The sequence below is a fragment of the Setaria viridis genome, chromosome 2, assembly GCF_005286985.2.
Source record: "Setaria viridis chromosome 2, Setaria_viridis_v4.0, whole genome shotgun sequence".
Lineage (NCBI taxonomy): Eukaryota > Viridiplantae > Streptophyta > Magnoliopsida > Poales > Poaceae > Setaria > Setaria viridis.
Window position 1 is genome coordinate 25,441,402 of NC_048264.2, and position 18,148 is coordinate 25,459,549.

The 18,148-nt window shown below is 45.7% G+C and overlaps 1 protein-coding gene across 2 annotated transcripts; it reads right to left on the reverse strand.

Annotated features, from left to right (window-relative positions):
- Positions 1-10,919: 10,919 nt before the first annotated feature.
- Positions 10,920-14,284, reverse strand: LOC117845484 (sugar transport protein 14). Of its 2 annotated transcripts, none has more exons than XM_034726540.2 (4): positions 14,001-14,284; positions 13,587-13,819; positions 11,794-12,746; positions 10,920-11,673 (listed from the first exon to the last, which is right to left on the reverse strand). In XM_034726540.2, exons 2-4 carry the CDS (start codon positions 13,726-13,728, stop codon positions 11,212-11,214), a joined length of 1,557 nt encoding a protein of 518 aa, XP_034582431.1. In that variant the 5' UTR covers positions 13,729-13,819; positions 14,001-14,284; the 3' UTR covers positions 10,920-11,211. The 2 variants fall into 2 exon arrangements, with proteins under 2 accessions (XP_034582431.1, XP_034582432.1); XM_034726541.1 differs by having other exon boundaries at positions 13,908-14,005.
- Positions 14,285-18,148: the final 3,864 nt, after the last annotated feature.

Sequence of the window (18,148 nt, forward strand, 5' to 3'; positions counted from 1 at the left end):
GCTTGAAAATTGGTTAACAGGCATAAGAAAGAATGATAGAAGTTTGATTTTTGTTGGGGTTGCAGCTCTTATGTGGGCAATTTGGTGTACGCGAAACAATGTGGTTTTTGAGAAAAAACCATTCACCTCTTTTATGCAAGCTGTTTTCAGGGGAGTGTATTGGTTGCGATTTTGGTCTTTGTTACAACGGCGAGAGGAAATAAGGGAGACCATATGTTTACCAAGCAAGGCGTTGGAAGTCGTTGCCTTGGATATCTTTGCCAAGAATGGATGGAGAAATAATAATAGACTTTGCTTTTGATTTCTTCCTGTCATGCGTACTTTTTTTATTATATGTGATCAACTTGTGAGGTGAAAATTATGAAAAAATATGGCTGTGTGCGGTTGTAGATGCCGGAAACAATTTCCTTTTTTAAAAAAATATCATCCGATAAGTTTCAGGAACAGGGTCAAAGCTAACGTGATCCTAGATGTATTGTGTTCTTAACATCGGCATTTTTGTGGAGAGATCTGTACAGAGTGGACAGAATTTCTCAAAATTTGACACTGGATATACCTGAGTAGTGGATCGACAATGGAGAGCAAACAAGAATCTTTACATGCTCAATAAATAGAAGGTACGAGTAAGAAGATAACACAAGACGACCACATGAGTCACAAGATCAGTCAGTTTTCGCTTTACGAAATGGATTCTTGGGGGCCAGGCGAAGGAAGTGAAGGAGCAGATGGAGAGAAAAGCGAAATCTCCGTGTTTTTTTTGTTTCTCTTTCTATGGTTACGGAACAAGGAAGGCACAGTTCAACAGGGGAGCATAGAGTTGTAGACGGGAAAACGGTGCAAGCGAGAACGCGTCTGTGTCAAGTGGACGGTGTTAGCAATGGAGACCAGCAAAGGGCGGCGATAGCAACGATGAGTGAGTTTTCGATGGATTCGGGGACAGCTGGGAACAGGAGATGGTTTATTTTTAAGACAATGAGGAAGCAGGGGATGATGAGCCAATTAGGGTTGTTGAACTAGTAGTGGTGTAGCTAGGTACTTGCAAACTCCAGTGGCATGATTCTGCAGTTCTTCACAAAGGTCTCTCTCTCTCACGCGTGTAATGCAATCCGGCCCATTGACGCTCTGTTCGCGTTAGTAGGTCGTGAACAATAATTTCATACTCCTATGTCCCAGATACAGCTACCTTTAAATTTTTCCGAAGTCAAATTTTTTCAACTTTAACCAACTAGCAGGTGGATAGAGCCAATACTAAATGGTAATCAGGCATGTTAGTGGTCCTAACGTCCACCCAATAAAACCCTGTTTGAAGAAGGGGTGCTAAACTTTAGCACCCTACTTTTTAAGCACCTTTTAGCACTTGGGCTCCCAAACAGGAGTGCTAAAAGGGGTGTGCTAAAGTTTAGCACCCCTATTTTCTTTAGCACACCCAAGAGGTGCTAAAAGGTGCTAATGGGTGCTAAAAGTGGTCCCAAGCCTATTTTTTCCTCTGCTGCCCCCCTCTCTCTCCTCTTCACTTTTCCCAAGCCAGTCATAAATGAGGGCAATGTAGTCATTTCTCACCCAATGTGCTAAACTTTAGCACTGTATCCAATCAAACCCCAAGTGCTAAACTTTAGCACTCCATTTGAGGGTGCTAAAGTTTAGCACTATGCTAAAGTTTAGCATTGTGTATCCAAACGGGGCCTAAATCACGCTCCTTGTTGGTCCCCGAGCCTAAGCCAGACCATTTGATCGAGAGCCCGGACTTCTTCACTCCCATGATGACCTAGGAGAGGTGCTGCCCATTTTTTCCATGATTTGTGAGGATTTCACTCATCCAAATATTCTGAAGGTTAACAACTTCATCATCTCTCCTCTCACGGTTAGTATGCTATGTTGTATGCTTTGTAGTTAGAGAAATTTGTGATTTTTTAAACGAAGGGAATGGAGAGATTTTATATTTATACATGCATAGAAAGTGGAGAATTTTTACCTATACATGAATACGGAGTGGAGAATTTGAGGATAGAGTGAAATTACAGTTCAAAGAAATATAATTTTGCCCTTCATAATACTAATATCGTATCGTTGTATTTAAAAATAATTTTGTTACGAATCGATACTAAAGGATCCATTTAGTACTAGTTGGTAACTCCAACCGGTACTAAACTTGCTGCCGCCACACTGCATGTGGGTGAGACTGCATCTTTTTTCTTTTCTCTTTGTTTGTTTTCCATTTATTTTATTTTATATTTGTATTTGTATCCCTTTGCGTATGCTAACGTTAACATATATGGTTCTAGCATATTAAATATATACAATTGTATATACATTTCAAATATTACGTTTTATATATACACACACAATTTATGTAGTAACATATCTATTCCAAATATGAACTACAACATTTTCAATTAATCTGCATCCGAACATGCATATTTGATCTATGGTAATAAAATTATCCTTGGGATCTACTACCTTCTCCAAAAGAAATTCAAATAGTTGCTTTTGAATTGCTCTTATTCATTCCGCCTCGAGCAGTCTTCCCTTCATCCGCACTATCTGTCACATGCAAATATCATTATACCAAATCAATTAATGCACACCATTAGAAAAAATAAATTATTATGAACTATTTCTAGACACTCTTCTTGGAAAGCTGCCCCTCAACATTACCAGGGTTATCTTGCCTGATCTTATAGCGCAGAACTCAACACATAGGATAAGCATCCAATTTCTCATATTCCTCACCACGATGGAGGATATAGTCATTAGGATATCCATGTATCTTCTGTAACTCCAATCTCATAGGCCAAACAACTTTTCTTGCTTCGTACTTTGTGGATGGCAATTTGTAATTACCCTCGGGAAGCATGTTCTTTAGGATTTTCAATAACTCCTCAAATCCTTTATTGAACACTCCATTTGTTGCCTTTCATTGTAGTAATTCAGGTGTGCTACCATAATTTTTCCCTTATTTATAATCTAGGTACAACAATATTATGTGATCCTCTAACATATGCTCGAAATTCTTTGCCTCCTTCACACTTTCGTCTTTCTGTGCATCTCGTAACACCTGACCTAGATCATTAGTAGGGCTAGATCGATGAACACAAGGACACGAGGGACTTTACCAGGTTCGGACCACCAGATTGGTATAATACCCCAATTCCTGTGCTCGGGTTTGTATTCTCAGCATGTAGCGTATCGAATATGGCTTGCGTTTTTGAGGTGGGTCCCTGCCGCTCTTATATAGTCCGGAGGGCAAGGTTACAGATCTGATTTGATCTAATCCTAATCGGTTACAAGGAAATCTACTACCTTTTGATATAAGTTATCTCTTCACATACTTAAACATGCCTATCTGTAACTATATCTCTTGATGCCAATCCTTCATCTTAATCCGTACGTCTATCCCGAGTTCCCCTCGCATGGGCCGCGATACCGGCCCATCCGAGTGGTACCCGAGGGTTATATCCCCCACAACAGTCCCCGAGCGCTTCTTGGCCGAACATCAACCTTGATTGATCCTTTATCCGAGTGATTTTCTCCATTGCCGAGTAGTTTCCGTCAAGTCTGAGTGCTTCTTAACTTTCAACCAAGTGGTTGATGCCTGACTCGTGATTGCCAAGAGGTCGAGGAGAGCTCCTCCCCTTGTCTTCTTTATCACTCACACCAAAGGCAAGGTGTAAGGCGAAGTGTATACACTTAGCCCCCGAGCCTTGGGAAGTTTAAAATAAGCATGCCAAGAGTCTTGATTTGAAGTCTCAACATATCCTTTCTAAGGACTTTTCCACACGCGCGCTGAAGGCAAAGTGTGTACACTTAGCCCGAGCCTTGGGAAGTTTAGAATAAGCTTGCCAAGGGTCTAAAAATGAGCCTTTAAGCAATATGACGTTTATTTCTCCAGAGATGAACATACGCCTGCCAGCCCCCGAGCCTTGACTGGGTTCAAAGAAGCCAGCCAAGGGTCACAAGACAAGAGAGCCCAGTTTCGTGAGGTTTAATGCTGTTGCCTTTATTTTTATATTTTTTTGAGAAGTGTGTAATACTAATACTGCTCCATTGTACTATTGGAGGCCAGCATAGCGTGATTAATGAATCCTCGTTAATAATAATAAGTTGACAGTCACATCCTGATGAAATTATCGATACTCTCCTGAATTCCTTTCAGTCGAATGTCAAAATATTTATTCAGATCGAAGAACCTCAAAAACGGCGAAATTTTTATACTGATGCTACGGAAGTCTTATTGCCTATCTCATGAGGAATTTGTGATGTTTCCAGTCTGTTGACGGAAGAGTTTGCAAAATAAGGGGAAGGGGATCCTGCTGGATACGTAGAGTTCTCGTTTGAAAGTAATGTCAAAAACCTGCATGTACAAAAGTAGCACTGACAAAACTAGGAGATGACGACATCGAGTCAGACAAAAGGGAGATCTGACTCAGAAAGAACAGTTTATTGAAAGAACAATATCTTTGGAAATGGAGTGTACCAATTAAAAACCTGGCAGTGTAGGTTAGATTTCAGAACATGCATCTCAGTGGCCAGTTGAAGCAAGGAATGGAAGATACCGTATAATGTAAGTATAATGTAAGAGGATATACTCCTCCCATTTCTAAAGTTCAAAATTTATCTAAAATAAGTGCACATCTAGGAATGAGATCACCTAACTCTTTTCTGCATTTATTTTGGGACGGAGGGAGTAGCATCAAAATTAAAATGCAACAATTTCTTTTACAGAAGATGTGAATTCTGTTAATCAAAAGGTTCAGTTTGGGGCCAATACTTTCTCATTGAATGGAAACACTGTATAGCGGCATACGATTTTACATGGTTCCGAATTCACGTTCTTCATCTCAAGTGAGCATTGAAATGAAGACTTATAGTGACTGCTAGTCGTAAATGAAAATCTTCGCTTCATGTTCAAGTCAATTGCGTCACAAGTTTGATGTCGACACTTTCCATATTCACAAAATTAAGGCGAGTATCCGGGATTGTGATGTTTCAGAACTCTTTCAGGACAAGCATGAATTAATTGTTCAATTCTGCTGGACCTACAGAGATAAGCAGCGCTGACTGAAGTACATGATGACTGTTGAGCGAGACATCCATGTGAGCATTTGACTTGGAAATGTCAAAGTCTGATGTATGAAAATTCGATAATGTTTGACCAATGAAAGGGACAGAAAACCATTTTATAACCGTGTTCAGACAATCAGATAATTTGTGCTAGCAACTAAACAACTCTATAACTGAGCTGAATATCCGCAATGTTGATTATGCGAGCAAGTTGTTGCCGGGCCCACGGGGGCCACCGCTCACGGCCTCACGCGCTGTTGCTGCGTGCCCGCCTTCCCCTGCGGCCGTGCCCGGCACTCGGTCGTTTTTTTTTTCTTCTCCATTTTTCCTATTCAATTATTTTTTTCATACCTTATGTATTCAAATAAATATCATCCATACATATAAGTTATGTGCACAAATTGTTTAACAACATTCTTGTATGTACCATGAAAATTGTGTCATAAAATTTATGGTGTAAGTTGTTGTTGGTTAAAAGGTATGCACATAAATCGTGTGTATAAATTATAACTTTCTAAAATAAATATTCGAAATTGTCCTTTAGAAATTATGCATAAAAGTTGTACGCATAAGTTCTGCCTGTTATCAAAGTTGTGCTAACAAATTTATCTCATAAAAAGAAAGTTGTCAGTGTAAAGTTATGTGTCAAAGGTACGTATATAAATTATGATATTCTAAAAATAAAAGGTTGCCAAAATTAAAAATTTCTAAATATAGAAATTCGGGGAAGCGGCTGGGGCTGTCGGGATCGGCGGCTGGCAGCCTTCGTGGCGCGCGCTAGTTAGACTTGCCCCTGAGTATTCACTAATGCTAGCCGCGTGCCTCCATCTCTCAATGAGTACAAGTCCGAATAGAATCTTTGTCAAGTTTGTTACATGTCGTGTCAGTATAAACTTAGCAGTTATATATAATATATATGATTCCTAAATTACCATTGCTCTTGCCAATTCGAAAATGGGAAATCGTAGTCCCTAATGCTACGGAAGTCCACATGTCTATTTCATGAGCAGTTTTTGATGTTTCTAGCCTGTAGACAGAAGACTTGCGAAACTTAAGGACAACATGACAAATGACTTTGCTCTGTTCGCTTCAGCTTATCAGCTGGCTTATCAGTCACCGAACAGTATTTTTCTCTCACAACAAATTAGCCGTTTCAACTTTTCAGCCGACTTATAAGTTCAGCTGAACAGGTCCAATAGCAAAAGTAGCATAAGAAGTATGAGGTCTAGAAAAATGAGGTATCTGTTTAAGAACCGTCACAATTTGGTATTTACAGCTACAGAGTATAGTTTGGCAATGAGATTGGAATAGCCGAAGAATTTTGCAGTGCAGTGTGACACTTGTGGATGAATGAAAGATATTGCAGCGCAGGGGTAGGGACCGGCCTCGGCACTATGCCGTGGTTCGCGCCCGTGGGCCGGTGGACCGGGCGCACCTGGAGTCCATGGTCTAGCGGACTGGGTTCATGCAAGGAAGGAAGGCGGGGTGGCTACTGTGCGGTGGTCCGTGGACCACAAAGTGGTGGGGGGTGGTTTGGGTGGCTGGTGTTCGTGCGCCAGGTGCATGCGGGGGTGGGAAAGGGAGGTAGACGACGGGACGACGGCATCGGGCTGCTCGGGCCCGCGCGTCAGGTTAAGACAGAGAGGGGAGGAGACGGAGGGTGACGGGGGGAGACGGCGCTCACCGGTTCGGCCGGCGGTCGGGCGGCGCCGCGGCGGCGTCATGCGTGCCACTGTGGGACGCGGCGGAGTTGCGCCGATTCAGCACTCCGGCTCGCCGCCGGCGTCGCGGTTTGGGCCAAGAAGGAGCGGGGGTTGTGGGGAAGCTAGCTGGGGGGGTTGGAGAGGTGAGGAGAGGGCCGGAGATGGTGTGGCCATGGAGGACCGAGGCTTAGAGCTCTTAGAGCTCGATTTGGTGGTGGAATGGTGTTTGCGAGAGCAGATCTTTCGACGCGCCCAGCGCGTCTACCACCCGGGGAAGGGAGAGGGAGGCAGAGGTGTGGGTTCGAGAGGGGGGCTTGGGTGCTCTTTTACAGGAAGAGGAGGTCGTTGGGGAGGCGCCACGTTGGGCAGGCGGATGAGACCAACGGCAGGTGAGGTGGTTTTGGGGCGTCGGCACCAGGCGGCAGCGGTTTGGCAAAGGATTCGGCCGGCCGGGGGTGCTGTTCCGGCGAGGCTAATGGCGTGCGCGCACGGTGGTGGCAAGGCAGAAGAGGGAGGAGAGAGAGAAGGGCAGGGGCGATGGGGACAGGTGCGGTGGCTGTGAGGTGCCGTGGCAGGCTGTCCCGGTGTGCGGCGGCGTGGTAGTGTGGCGCGGTGGTGAACACGGCGGCGTGTTGCGGTGGCGGTAGGGGAATTTCCCCCGGCGGCGGCGCCGCTGGCGTGCTGCGAAGGCAGGCCGGGCCAGTGCGCGCATGCTGGGATGAGCTGGGCCGCAGCGCTATGCTGGGCCGTGGGAGGTGGGAGATGGGCCACATGCGAGGAGGCGGCGACCTGGGCCTGGTGGCCGGGCTGGGCTGCAGCGGGAAAGGGAGGAGAGGTGGGAGGTAGACCGGGCCGAGGAGTGGGCCAAAAAGGAGGTTGTTGGCCCGCGTATCATTCGAAAGGTTTTTCATTTGTTTGATGGAGGGTTTTAGGTTTAAATTTATATTGGATCTCAAATTTAAATGGGGTTTGAAATGTGGGTTTGAACGGGATCTAGAGATGGGGCTTTTTAGAAAGAGAGCCTTATCCACAAAATCTTTACAATCAACTATCAAACAATCCTATAATTATTATATGGGAGGGGTCTATTAACTAGGTATAATCAAGCATTATTCAATCAAAAATACGTCGCTAGGGGTTTTAGACTTATATTTTAGAAAGCATCTAATATTATAAAAATTTTATTCTAATTACTCTTATAGTTACAGCTTTTCAGCTAAATTTTCTCCTGATAATTCTCCATATTGTGAATCATCATTCAAACTTGATTTCATGATCCATACTTGCCAGAGTAGCATTATGGGAGTTAAGCATGAGATACGATGAGTACGAGGGAACGGGAGGTGTAGTTTTTGAATATTTCTAAAAATATAATCAGAATAGAAGATCTTGGGTGTCTTAAGGCGTATGAGCTAGCTTATATGGATTTATAAATTATTTATTACTCTGATACCAACTTTACGGGGATCTCTCCTCTCGCTGATCACCTATATTAGTCCCTAGATCAATAGGCTAATACAATCATCATTATAGTTTAGTATTTAAGCAATAAAAAGTTATATAATTTAATAAGAAAAAGTTTTCACCTTAGCGTAGCGAAGTGGTGCCCCATCCACTAACAAAATGGTCTAAACACTCGAAGATCTATACTTGCATGATGAAAATAAAGCTGAGTATACTTATGGTTGGTACTCAGCGAGTCCCAACATTTACTACATAATTATATGCAATTTGGGAGGTGGACAAGGAGACTAGTTTATGGGCATATCCTATGCCTAAAGCATCTCCCTCATGCAAGGTGAGTTAAAAGGTGAGAATTGAAAAGACTCTTCTAATAATATATTATTTCATATTTTAATAGTTGTGGTTCTATATAGGGGAAAACTATCCCCTACCAGTCCCCAAGTTTTATTCTGGATTCCAGTCTATCAACCTTCCTCCAGTATTTCCTAATATTAATCCCTCTCCCAAAGAGCTTCAAGAGGTAATCATGAGGTATTAACTTAGTGAGCTCATGATCATGAGCCTCGGCTATTCGAATAGTTATACTCTGCACAAAGGTGTACACTTTTCCCATATGTCCGATCAGCCCATACCCTCGTGAAAAGGCGGTACTGACCTACGAGATCCATACCCACCCATGTTTATCTCTAGGCAGCATTCCCTAGGTCTATCCACGGATATACTGGGGTCTAAACAAGGACCACTAACATCCGCTTCACGGATCACATCCCCTCAGGGTCTGTGACCCTCTCTGTCAACCTGTGCGGACTGAACCTGGGACTATGCGATGGTCCTGCTCCAGCATATCCATTGTCCACCTTGGCCCCTTGGGATGGATGACTAGGTTCAGCTAGCGGGGTTTGAAATAAGACCTCACATAAACAGGCACTCCCGAGGCTATACCTTTTTAGCACGTATGGTTGTACGGTTCACGAGAAAGACTCGCCCAATGACCGGAGTAACGTCTCTAGAGCTCTGTCTGAAATGAGCTGAGTATCAGCAATACATCAAAGAGATTTATGCACTTTCAGGTAATCATTAGAAAGACGCACGCAATAACCTTGCCAATATATGCTAATTTCAGAAAAAATAAATTTATTGCAGGCATCATAAAATGCTTTTGAGCACAAAGCGCCTGTTATATTGGCAACCAATTGGAGCATGTGAACATTCAGAGTGCCAACACTGCATTCGTAAAATATAAATTCGATTTCAAATCCGATTTACGAGTAACGACGTAACGTTACAATAAGCCTAGCACATTTTGGTATCACGATTCATCTACCTGCCACCAAATACACATGGGGACAAACGTTTTGTCCTACAAGAGCCTGAAGTTTCAAGAACAAACTTTGGACAAAGGGGCAACCTAAAGCAGCAACTCCAATCCTAATTCCTAAGTCCCTCTTTGCATCAAGAATCACACCTTCGTCATATCTCCTACTGCTGATCGAGGTTTCCCTGGTTTTTGGGATCTTACAGCCATATCTCTAGTAGCTTCTCTTCCTCCTGAAAGGAACAAACATATGACTTGGATTTGACAGTTGACACCATCAGCGTTAGCAGCAGCTCTTGCTGCCATTTTTCCTGCTGCAGCTGCTGCTGTCCTCGATTGACATCAGCAGTGAAATTAAAGATGATCTTTGTCAAGCTAAAAGTGAGATATCGTGGCGATAAAGAGCTAGCGGTTACATGCATGTGAAATTATCATTACCCTTGTCTTTCAGTTCTATGAAACACCAATGGGAAGTCATTGTCACTGAAGCTACGGAAGTCTTCATGTCTATGTCATGAGCAATTTTTTATGTTTCCAGCCTGTAGACAGAAGACTTTGCATAGACAAGGGAAGCTGTTGAATATTCAGAAATCTAGTTTGAGACGTAATGACAAGACCTGCGTATAGAAAATTCAGATACAAAAAAAACTAAGTGATGTGCACTCTTTGAGCTATGGACAAAAGGGAGATCTATCTCGGAATGGTCAAGTATTGGTACATGTACTCTGCCAGTGGGTAGCTGAAGTGAGACATAAATGATTTTACATATTGTAAACAACGCACCCAAATGAAAAACGCAAACATGTTTCGATGAATAAATGTACGTGGTTCTGAAAGCATCTTGTTCAGCTCAAGTGAGCCTTCAAAGAGTACTGATAGTGACTGATATCAGTTCGTGGTTCATATACAATAATTGTGTTATAACTTTGACTCCTACACATTCCTTGTTAATGAAACAACGGCGAGAATTGGGCTACTTAAATAGTTGAAAACGGCTAGTCGGCTGGATGTACAGAGATAAGCAGGACTGACTGAAGTACATGATGAGTTGCTGTCTTGCTGACTACTGAGTGAGACATCCATGTGAGCATTTGACTGTCCAAGTCTGATATTTGATAATTGATTATGTTTGACTGATGAAAGGGACAGAAATCTTTTTTTTTAAAATTTTTGTTGGACAAGATGTACAAGCACAAGCAACTCTGGAACTAATCTGAAGTCTGAACTGAGCTCACCATTGAGTCATACAGAGACTATGTAATTGTTCACTAAACATGCATAAACAATAACCTTGATAATTTGATATACAATCTAATTTCAGACGAATAAACTGGTTATGGAAGCCGAAATGTTTTTTTTGACAACAATGCACCCAGTTAAATTGACTAAGAGTTGTATATGAGCATTGAGAAATCCATCAGTACACTCATCAGATTGGGAATTGGACACTAAGCCCAAACAATGAACAATATCGTAGCACATTTTCGCATAACCGCATCTACCCGCCACCAAATACACATCGGGGCAAACTTTTTGCCCCATAAGTCTGAACTTCAAGAACATGAAACCATGGACAGAGACACAACGTAAAGCGCAGCAGCAACACCAATCCTAACACATCTCTGCATCCAGGACCATTTTCCCCTATCTAATAAAATCAGATCACGTTTAAGCTCTCGCCATCTCCTGCTGCTCGTGGAGATTTCCCGGGTATTTGGGATCCTTGCGGACGATGCGCTTCCAGTACCAGTGCCTGTCGAAGAGCATCCAGATCTCCTCGATGGGCACCTGCTTCGTCTCCGGCAGCAGGAGGATGACGAAGATGGACATGACGACGATGAGCGACGCGAAGAGCACGAAGACGCCCCACCGGAGGTGGCATAGCGCGGCGAGGAAGCACTGCGCCACGGCCGCCGTCCAGAAGAGGTTGACGCACACCACCACGCTCTGCCCTGCTGATCGCATCTCCAGTGGGAACAGCTCGCTGGGGACAAGCCACCCCAGTGGGCCCCATGACCAGCCGTAGGCGACGACGAAGAGGCAGATGGCCACCACCAGCACTGTGCTCACGCCCTTGGTCAGGTCCTCGCCGTGCCCGAACTTGAGCGCCAGGATCACCGCCACAACCACCTGCCCAAAATGTCACAAGAACGTCGATCAGTGTCAGCCAGCAAGTGTAAATGAGAATTATACTTGTTAATCCTGTGTAAAGAAATTAAGGAACGAAAGAATCAAGACAAAAGAACTGACCATGGAGGCGATCATCTGGACGCCAGCCTCGATGAAGAGGAACCGTCGGCCGAGGCGGTCGACGGTGACCATGGAGACGAGCGCGCCGACGACGAGCATGGAGCCAGTGATGATGGAGGAGTACAGCGCGGCGGAGTTGCCGAAGCCCAGGCTCTGGAAGATGACGGGCGAGTAGAAGAGGATGGAGTTCATCCCGGACAGCTGCTGGAACGCCGGGATGCCGAGCGCGCCGATGATGAGCTGCGGGCGGTTGCGCGTGGCGAGCAGGTTCCGGAACGTGCCCTTCACGGCGCGCGCCGCCTCGCTGGCCTCCTTGAGGTCCTCGAACTCTGCGTCCACCTTGTGGGTCCCGCGCACCTTCTCCAGCACGCGGCGGGCCTCCTCGAGGTGTCCGCGCTCGACGAGGCTGTTGGGCGTCTCCGGCAGGAACAGCGCGCCGACGAAGATGGCGGTGGCGGGGCCCATGGCGAGGCCCAGCGACAGGCGCCAACCCCATGGGTGGAGCCGGTCGGTGAAGTAGTTGATGACGTCGGCGACGAGGATGCCGAGGCAGGTGGTGAGCTGGAAGAGCTGGTTGACGGCGCCGCGGATGCGGTACGGGGCGATCTCGGAGAGGTAGAGCGGGACGGCCTGGTTGCCGAACCCGATGCCGACTCCGAGGAGGACGCGGCCGACGATGAGCATGGCGATGTTCATGGCGGCGGCGTTGATGGCGCCGCCGAGGAAGAAACTGGTGGCGCCAACCATGATGCTGGCGCGCCGGCCGTGGCGCTTGGTCACGTAGGAGGCGCCGAAGGTGGAGACGAGGCCGGCGAAGTAGAGCGAGGAGGTGAAGAGCGTCAGCACCTGGTTGTCGTACTTGCAGTAGTCCGTCTCGTGCAGGTGCGCCTGCTTCCGTTGGTACACGTCCGGGAAGAACTTCTTCAGGAAGTCGTCCATGGATGTCACGCCGCCTGCAACAATGGTCTTCATCAGCAGGAAAGCTTTGATTTTTCCTTTTTTTTTGCAGTGAATTAAAATGAATTTCGCTCAATCAGACTTCATTTCACGCAATTCAGATTTTATATAAAATGTAAATTAAAAAATGTTGCTTTCTGAAAATGCTAATTTTTAGAGATGGCATTTGCAATACTGCGGATAAGATGTGCTGTGCTCCACGAAACAGAGTATATCTGTACTGAAAATGAGAGGACAGGGAACGTCTCGTCTCCAAGAAACTGATGAGACGGAACAAGTTTCTGTTATCACACAGGATTTGGTAATGGTTGTTGAAGAGGATTAATCATAGTTTCCTGATTCCAGCGGACAGTGGGCAACAACCATGAACCATTTTTGCACAAGGGAACATAGTAGTAAAGCGGGTTTGCTTGCTTCCACAGATGATACGAGACAGAGACATCATGATGTTTCCAATTCCGTCTCATCTGATTATCTGGTCTACCCCAATCGATTGTTTTCTGAGTCAAAAGCAGTAGGCACGATTGAGACCGTCAATGAAATTCGGATCAGAATATTCCCCTGCATTTCTACATTTTTTTTTGTTTTCTGAAAAAACATTTTCAAGAAATGGTTGGGTTGTTCAGGAGCAATCATTTCGCAAACCACATAGAGAATTAAGAGACAAATTGTTTGCAGAGAATTATCAACCGCGGCATCTCAGACTAGATCATTTTGAAACGAGATGAATAGCATTCAATTGAATCAAATGGGCTAGCAACTGGAATGGGAGAAACAGAGTATACTACAGAAAATTGCAAGAAGAAGAAGAGCAGTGGGAGGAGAGATGTACTGACTGGAGACTCCGAGGTCGTAGCCGAAGAGGGATCCGCCGAAGGAGCCGACGATGCAGGCGAGGATGAAGTAGCCGGTGATCTTGCCCTCGTATAACTCCGCCCTCCCGGTGGCCGCCCCTCCGCCGCCGAACCCGCCGGCCATGGTCTTTTACTCTCTCCCGCTCCTCCGCTTCCTCCTCTGCTCCTCACCCGAGAAGCAAGTTCCTCGCCTCTCTTCCGACAGGCTCTCTTCCCTGAAAGAAAGAAACAGGAGGATGACGAAGCCGACAACGATGGCGGAGAAGAAGAGGAAGAGGGCAAATCAGAGAGGAGAGCGCCCACAACGGCACAAGTCAACACCGGGGGAGTCAAGAAACTGACAAGGGCGAAAGAGAGGCAGGACAAATCGGCAGCAATCGCTGAAGAAAAAGATACCTCCGTTCTTGGAGTTGGACCAGCTCCTCCCGGGGACCTCGCCGAAATGCGTGCGGCGAGCAGTATTCAACACCGGGCCAGGTAACCGGCGATTAAACAATGATCCACCGGCTGCTCCGAACCAAGAAAGCCAGTCTGATCCACTCTGCCCCGCTGATCTGGTAGGGGAAGGCAGTGGGAGGCTGCGGGGGTGGCAGGAGGCCGTTGGGACGGGGAGGGTTTTATGGGAGTTGCGGCCGCACGGAGCTAGGCGCACCCCCACCGCACCCACCCCGGGTCTTCTGCCGACGATGGATTTTTCTTCAGTGTTTTAACTGCTGAAGATGAGTGGTTTCTCCCAGTTGACCGCGTCCGGCGGCTGCCAACAGGCGTGCCACTGCAGAAAGGTCCTTATCCGCTTGACCTGTCAGATTTAGCGACAAAAATTTTGGGAGAGAGACACAGGCTCCGTTGAATGGAAGACTTGCTTGCAACAGTCGATATGTCTTGTTCCTACAATTTGATAACATTGACAGGAGTAGTAAATTGATTTGCTACTGGCGTAACGGAGTTTCAGCTAGGAGTATTTGGGTTTGCTCTAGATTAATACAATCGAGAAGTAGTATAAACCCGTTAGGATAAGAACCTACTACCTACATGCCATCTATATATTTTTTACGGTAGTTTTTGGAATTGACCAACACTGGGATGTGATCCTTCTATCCAGAAAGAGCATTGTTTTAGCTTTGTCCTATATCAAAAAGTCCTAAGTTTGATCATATTTATTAAAATATACTAATACTATGATATCAAATAAATATCAATAGATTCATCCTAAAATATATATCTATATAAATATTGATAGCTTGATGTCATAAATATTGATAGTCTTTTTTACATATTTGGTCAAATTTAAGATAGTTTGATTTTAGGACATATCTGAAATAGTACTCTTTTTAAGATAAATGGTGTATTGGTTAGTAATTTCATTAGCAAACTTAGTTTTCAACTGAGGATATGAGGTAACATAGATCTATGACATAAGGTTTGTATTATTGTATTTAATTAAGGATCGTGCGGCAAGCCTCTAGTTTCGGCTTCTCCTAGGGCTCCGGCTGGAGTTCCTGTTTAGTCAAAAACAGCTCCACGCCCAGAGCACTAGAGGAGCTGGGAACTGTTTAGTCAAAAACAGCTCCACGCCCAGAGCACTAGAGGAGCTGGAGTCATTTTGTATGAAGAAGTTGGAGAAAAAAAGCGACTCCTTTGACTCCTTCCCATTTTAGAAGGAGCCGGAACCCTATCAGTGAGGCCTAAGTATCAAAATTTGTCTCACATCACAGAAAATCGTCCATCTGCTACGTAAATTTTCAAGTACCCGTATCATTTTGAAAGCAAGTATGTCAACTTGGATAAACCAAGTAGGAAGCCCATGGCAGTAGTGTTTTGTTCTTTGTGAGGAGTTCACACGGTGGGCATGTTCTCTGTGAGTTTACACTGCTGCCAAAATACAGCTGCCCCGCTAGCATCCTTCAAAGGATCTCTCTCTATCCTTCCTTTTTCTGCGAGGATCTCTTTCCTTTCAGCATGTTCAAATTATAATTGTCTTGTCTTTGCACATAGTTTACTCTATCAATTTAAACTTTTTTTTGCCGACTGCCCGTTTAAAAAGTCTAATAGACGGTCTCATGTATTGACACGTAATCGTGAATCTGTACAGTTGGTTGTCTTTTTAAGTTGTCTCATAGTAATTCTATTTCCTTAATTTGTGCATAGAAAAAAGAAATATTATGAGTTGCACAACGACCACAACTCGTATAATGGTGGAGTAGTCATCTCATAGTTCTAAAATCTAGCTTATGAGACGGTTATTTTGTGAAACAACGATATTTTTCTCTCTTCTCACCCTCTCTCCTCCACATCAGCAAAAATTCTATGTAGCATTACATAAGACAACCTATAAGACTGTTGAGGTGTAGCAATGTAGTTGCTCTTAAGATCAAGATGGTTGGTCTTAAAAATATTTATTGAAATAATTTATAGTGTAATAAATTAACAATAAATAACAATAATATATACTTTATTAAATTAACAATCTCTACCTAATATTAAAGTGCAGTTGTTTCTTCCAACCGCCGTGGTTGTTTTATAAAAAAGTTTCTCAACTTTTTCGTAATCAACCCGCAGTCCTTGAAATATTTTTTAACGATTTTGCAAAAAAGGTCCCTTTATCCATCCGTGCCCCTACTCCTCTAATCTCTTTTTGAGACCGTGTGCCATCCACTCGTGCCCTCCTCCTCCAGTCCCTTTCTCTGACCTTGCGGTCCGCCGTCGCCAGCCCCCTCGCCATCCACCGGCCGCCACCTCCGCATGTGTGGTGCGTGCTTTCATGGGAGGTTGCGCGTGGGGGAGAAGAGAGGTCACCGTCAGCCCCCTCGCCATCATCCAGCCGAACCCTTCTCCCCTCTCCACCTTCTCCTCTACCCGCCGGCCCTTCTCCTTCCCTCTCTCCACTTTCTCCTCCACCTGATGCGCCGGCCCTTCTCCTCCAGGGCGCGAGGGCGCGGCGGCGGGAGCTCCGGGGGGGCACGGCGGCTGAAGCTTCGGGGGTGCGGCGGCAGGAGCTCCGAGGGGCGCGGCGATCGGAGCTCTAGGGGCTCGGCGGCGGGAGCCCCACGATGCTGGGTGTGGTGGGCCTCCAGCAGCGGCAGCTCAGCCAGAGCTCCCCGACACGTCGGCGCAGGATGCAACGGCAGCGACGACAAGCCCGAGCAGCAAGCCATGACGGCGACAGCGTGCGCGGGCTGCGGGCCGTGGCGGGACGGCGAACGGTGTCGGTGTTTTAGACCGGCAACCCGCCTAGGGGTACCCTAGGTGGCCTTTTATGCGGTAAGGGTCGTCAAGAATCAAGGAATCAATGGTGACGCAGGGAACACGATTTAGACAGGTTCGGGCCGCTAGATCGCGTAATACCCTACGTCCTGTGTGTTGGTTTGTATTTGATGAACTGGAGTTGTCCTCGTGTGTTGAGGTCTTGGGTGTTGAGGTATGACCTGCCGAGCTAGGTACCCCTGCCCTCCTTTATATACTCCAGGGGGTAGAGTACTAGTCGGATTACAAGGAGGAGTCCTAGTAGGAGTACACGGGACTAGTCCTAGTCGGATTACAGGGGAATCCTAGTAGGAGTCTTTCTTCCTCCCTTGCAGGTACTGGGGATGTATCCCCGACAAGCCCCCGAGCGCTTCATAGTCGAATGCAGCAGTCTTCGAGTAGTCTTGAGATATTCGCCGAGTAGTCTTGGTGCTCTTCGAGTACTTTGTCAGGCTAAATCTTTCAATGCTTCTCAAAGCTGCCATGAGGCTATGGTGTGCTCAAAGTCTTGATCAACATGATATTGTAGTCTTTGTGTATGGAGGGCGGCGAAAGTCGCACTCCATATGGAGTAGCCCCCGAGCCTTAGGTTGAATCGTAGAATCAGGCTGAGGGTCAAAATCTTGAATCTTCCTCTTTCGACTTGAAAAAATTGATTGTTGGGTGTAGCTTATCAGCCCCCGAGCCTTGGATTGATTGAATAATCAACCCGAGGGTCTTGAATCTTCACTCAGGTCATCATTTGTGTAGTCTTGCAGTGTCCAGCCCCCGTGCTTATGCGCCAGGTAAGTCGTTGGAGCCACGTTGAGTGGTTTTGCGGCGTCCAGCCCCCGAGCCTGGGAGCTAGCTGAGCCATTGGAGATATTAAGAGTACTGATTGGTGCTTAGCCCCCGAGTTCAGGAACTAGCCTGTGCCGTTGGAGGCATGCTTAGTGGGCATCGCGACGAGCGTCGTCATCAAAGCTTGACCTGAAAGAAAAAATGCGTACATTATGTAGCATATTTGTAGGATTTTGAAACTGCTGAAATTTATTCAGTGATCAGTATGAAAGTTGTGTCATGCTCTTATTTTGGTCATATTCTTCCCGAGTAGTTAGCCTGTTACAATTAGGCCCTCAGTCTCTGGGTAGCCGTTTCCACTGCGTGTGTGAGATCGTTGTCTCGTATACGCGTATAGGCTTAGGCGTGACAGATGCGCCTGAGGCTTTCACGAGTTAAGGCGTGTTCTGCTCGAGAAGAGTAGTGACCTTAAGAGAAGACAAAAGTGAGAGGAGTCGCTGCTGCGACAAGAAAGAGACTGC

Bases quoted from the DNA above. Each gene is read 5' to 3' on its own strand.
- LOC117845484 (XM_034726540.2), bottom strand. From the start codon at position 13,728: ATGGCCGGCGGGTTCGGCGGCGGAGGGGCGGCCACCGGGAGGGCGGAG. The intron at 12,747-13,586 runs GTCAGTACATCT...CCATTGTTGCAG, and splicing joins CTACGACCTCGGAGTCTCCA to GCGGCGTGACATCCATGGAC. The intron at 11,674-11,793 runs GTCAGTTCTTTT...CATTTTGGGCAG, and splicing joins TCCAGATGATCGCCTCCATG to GTGGTTGTGGCGGTGATCCT.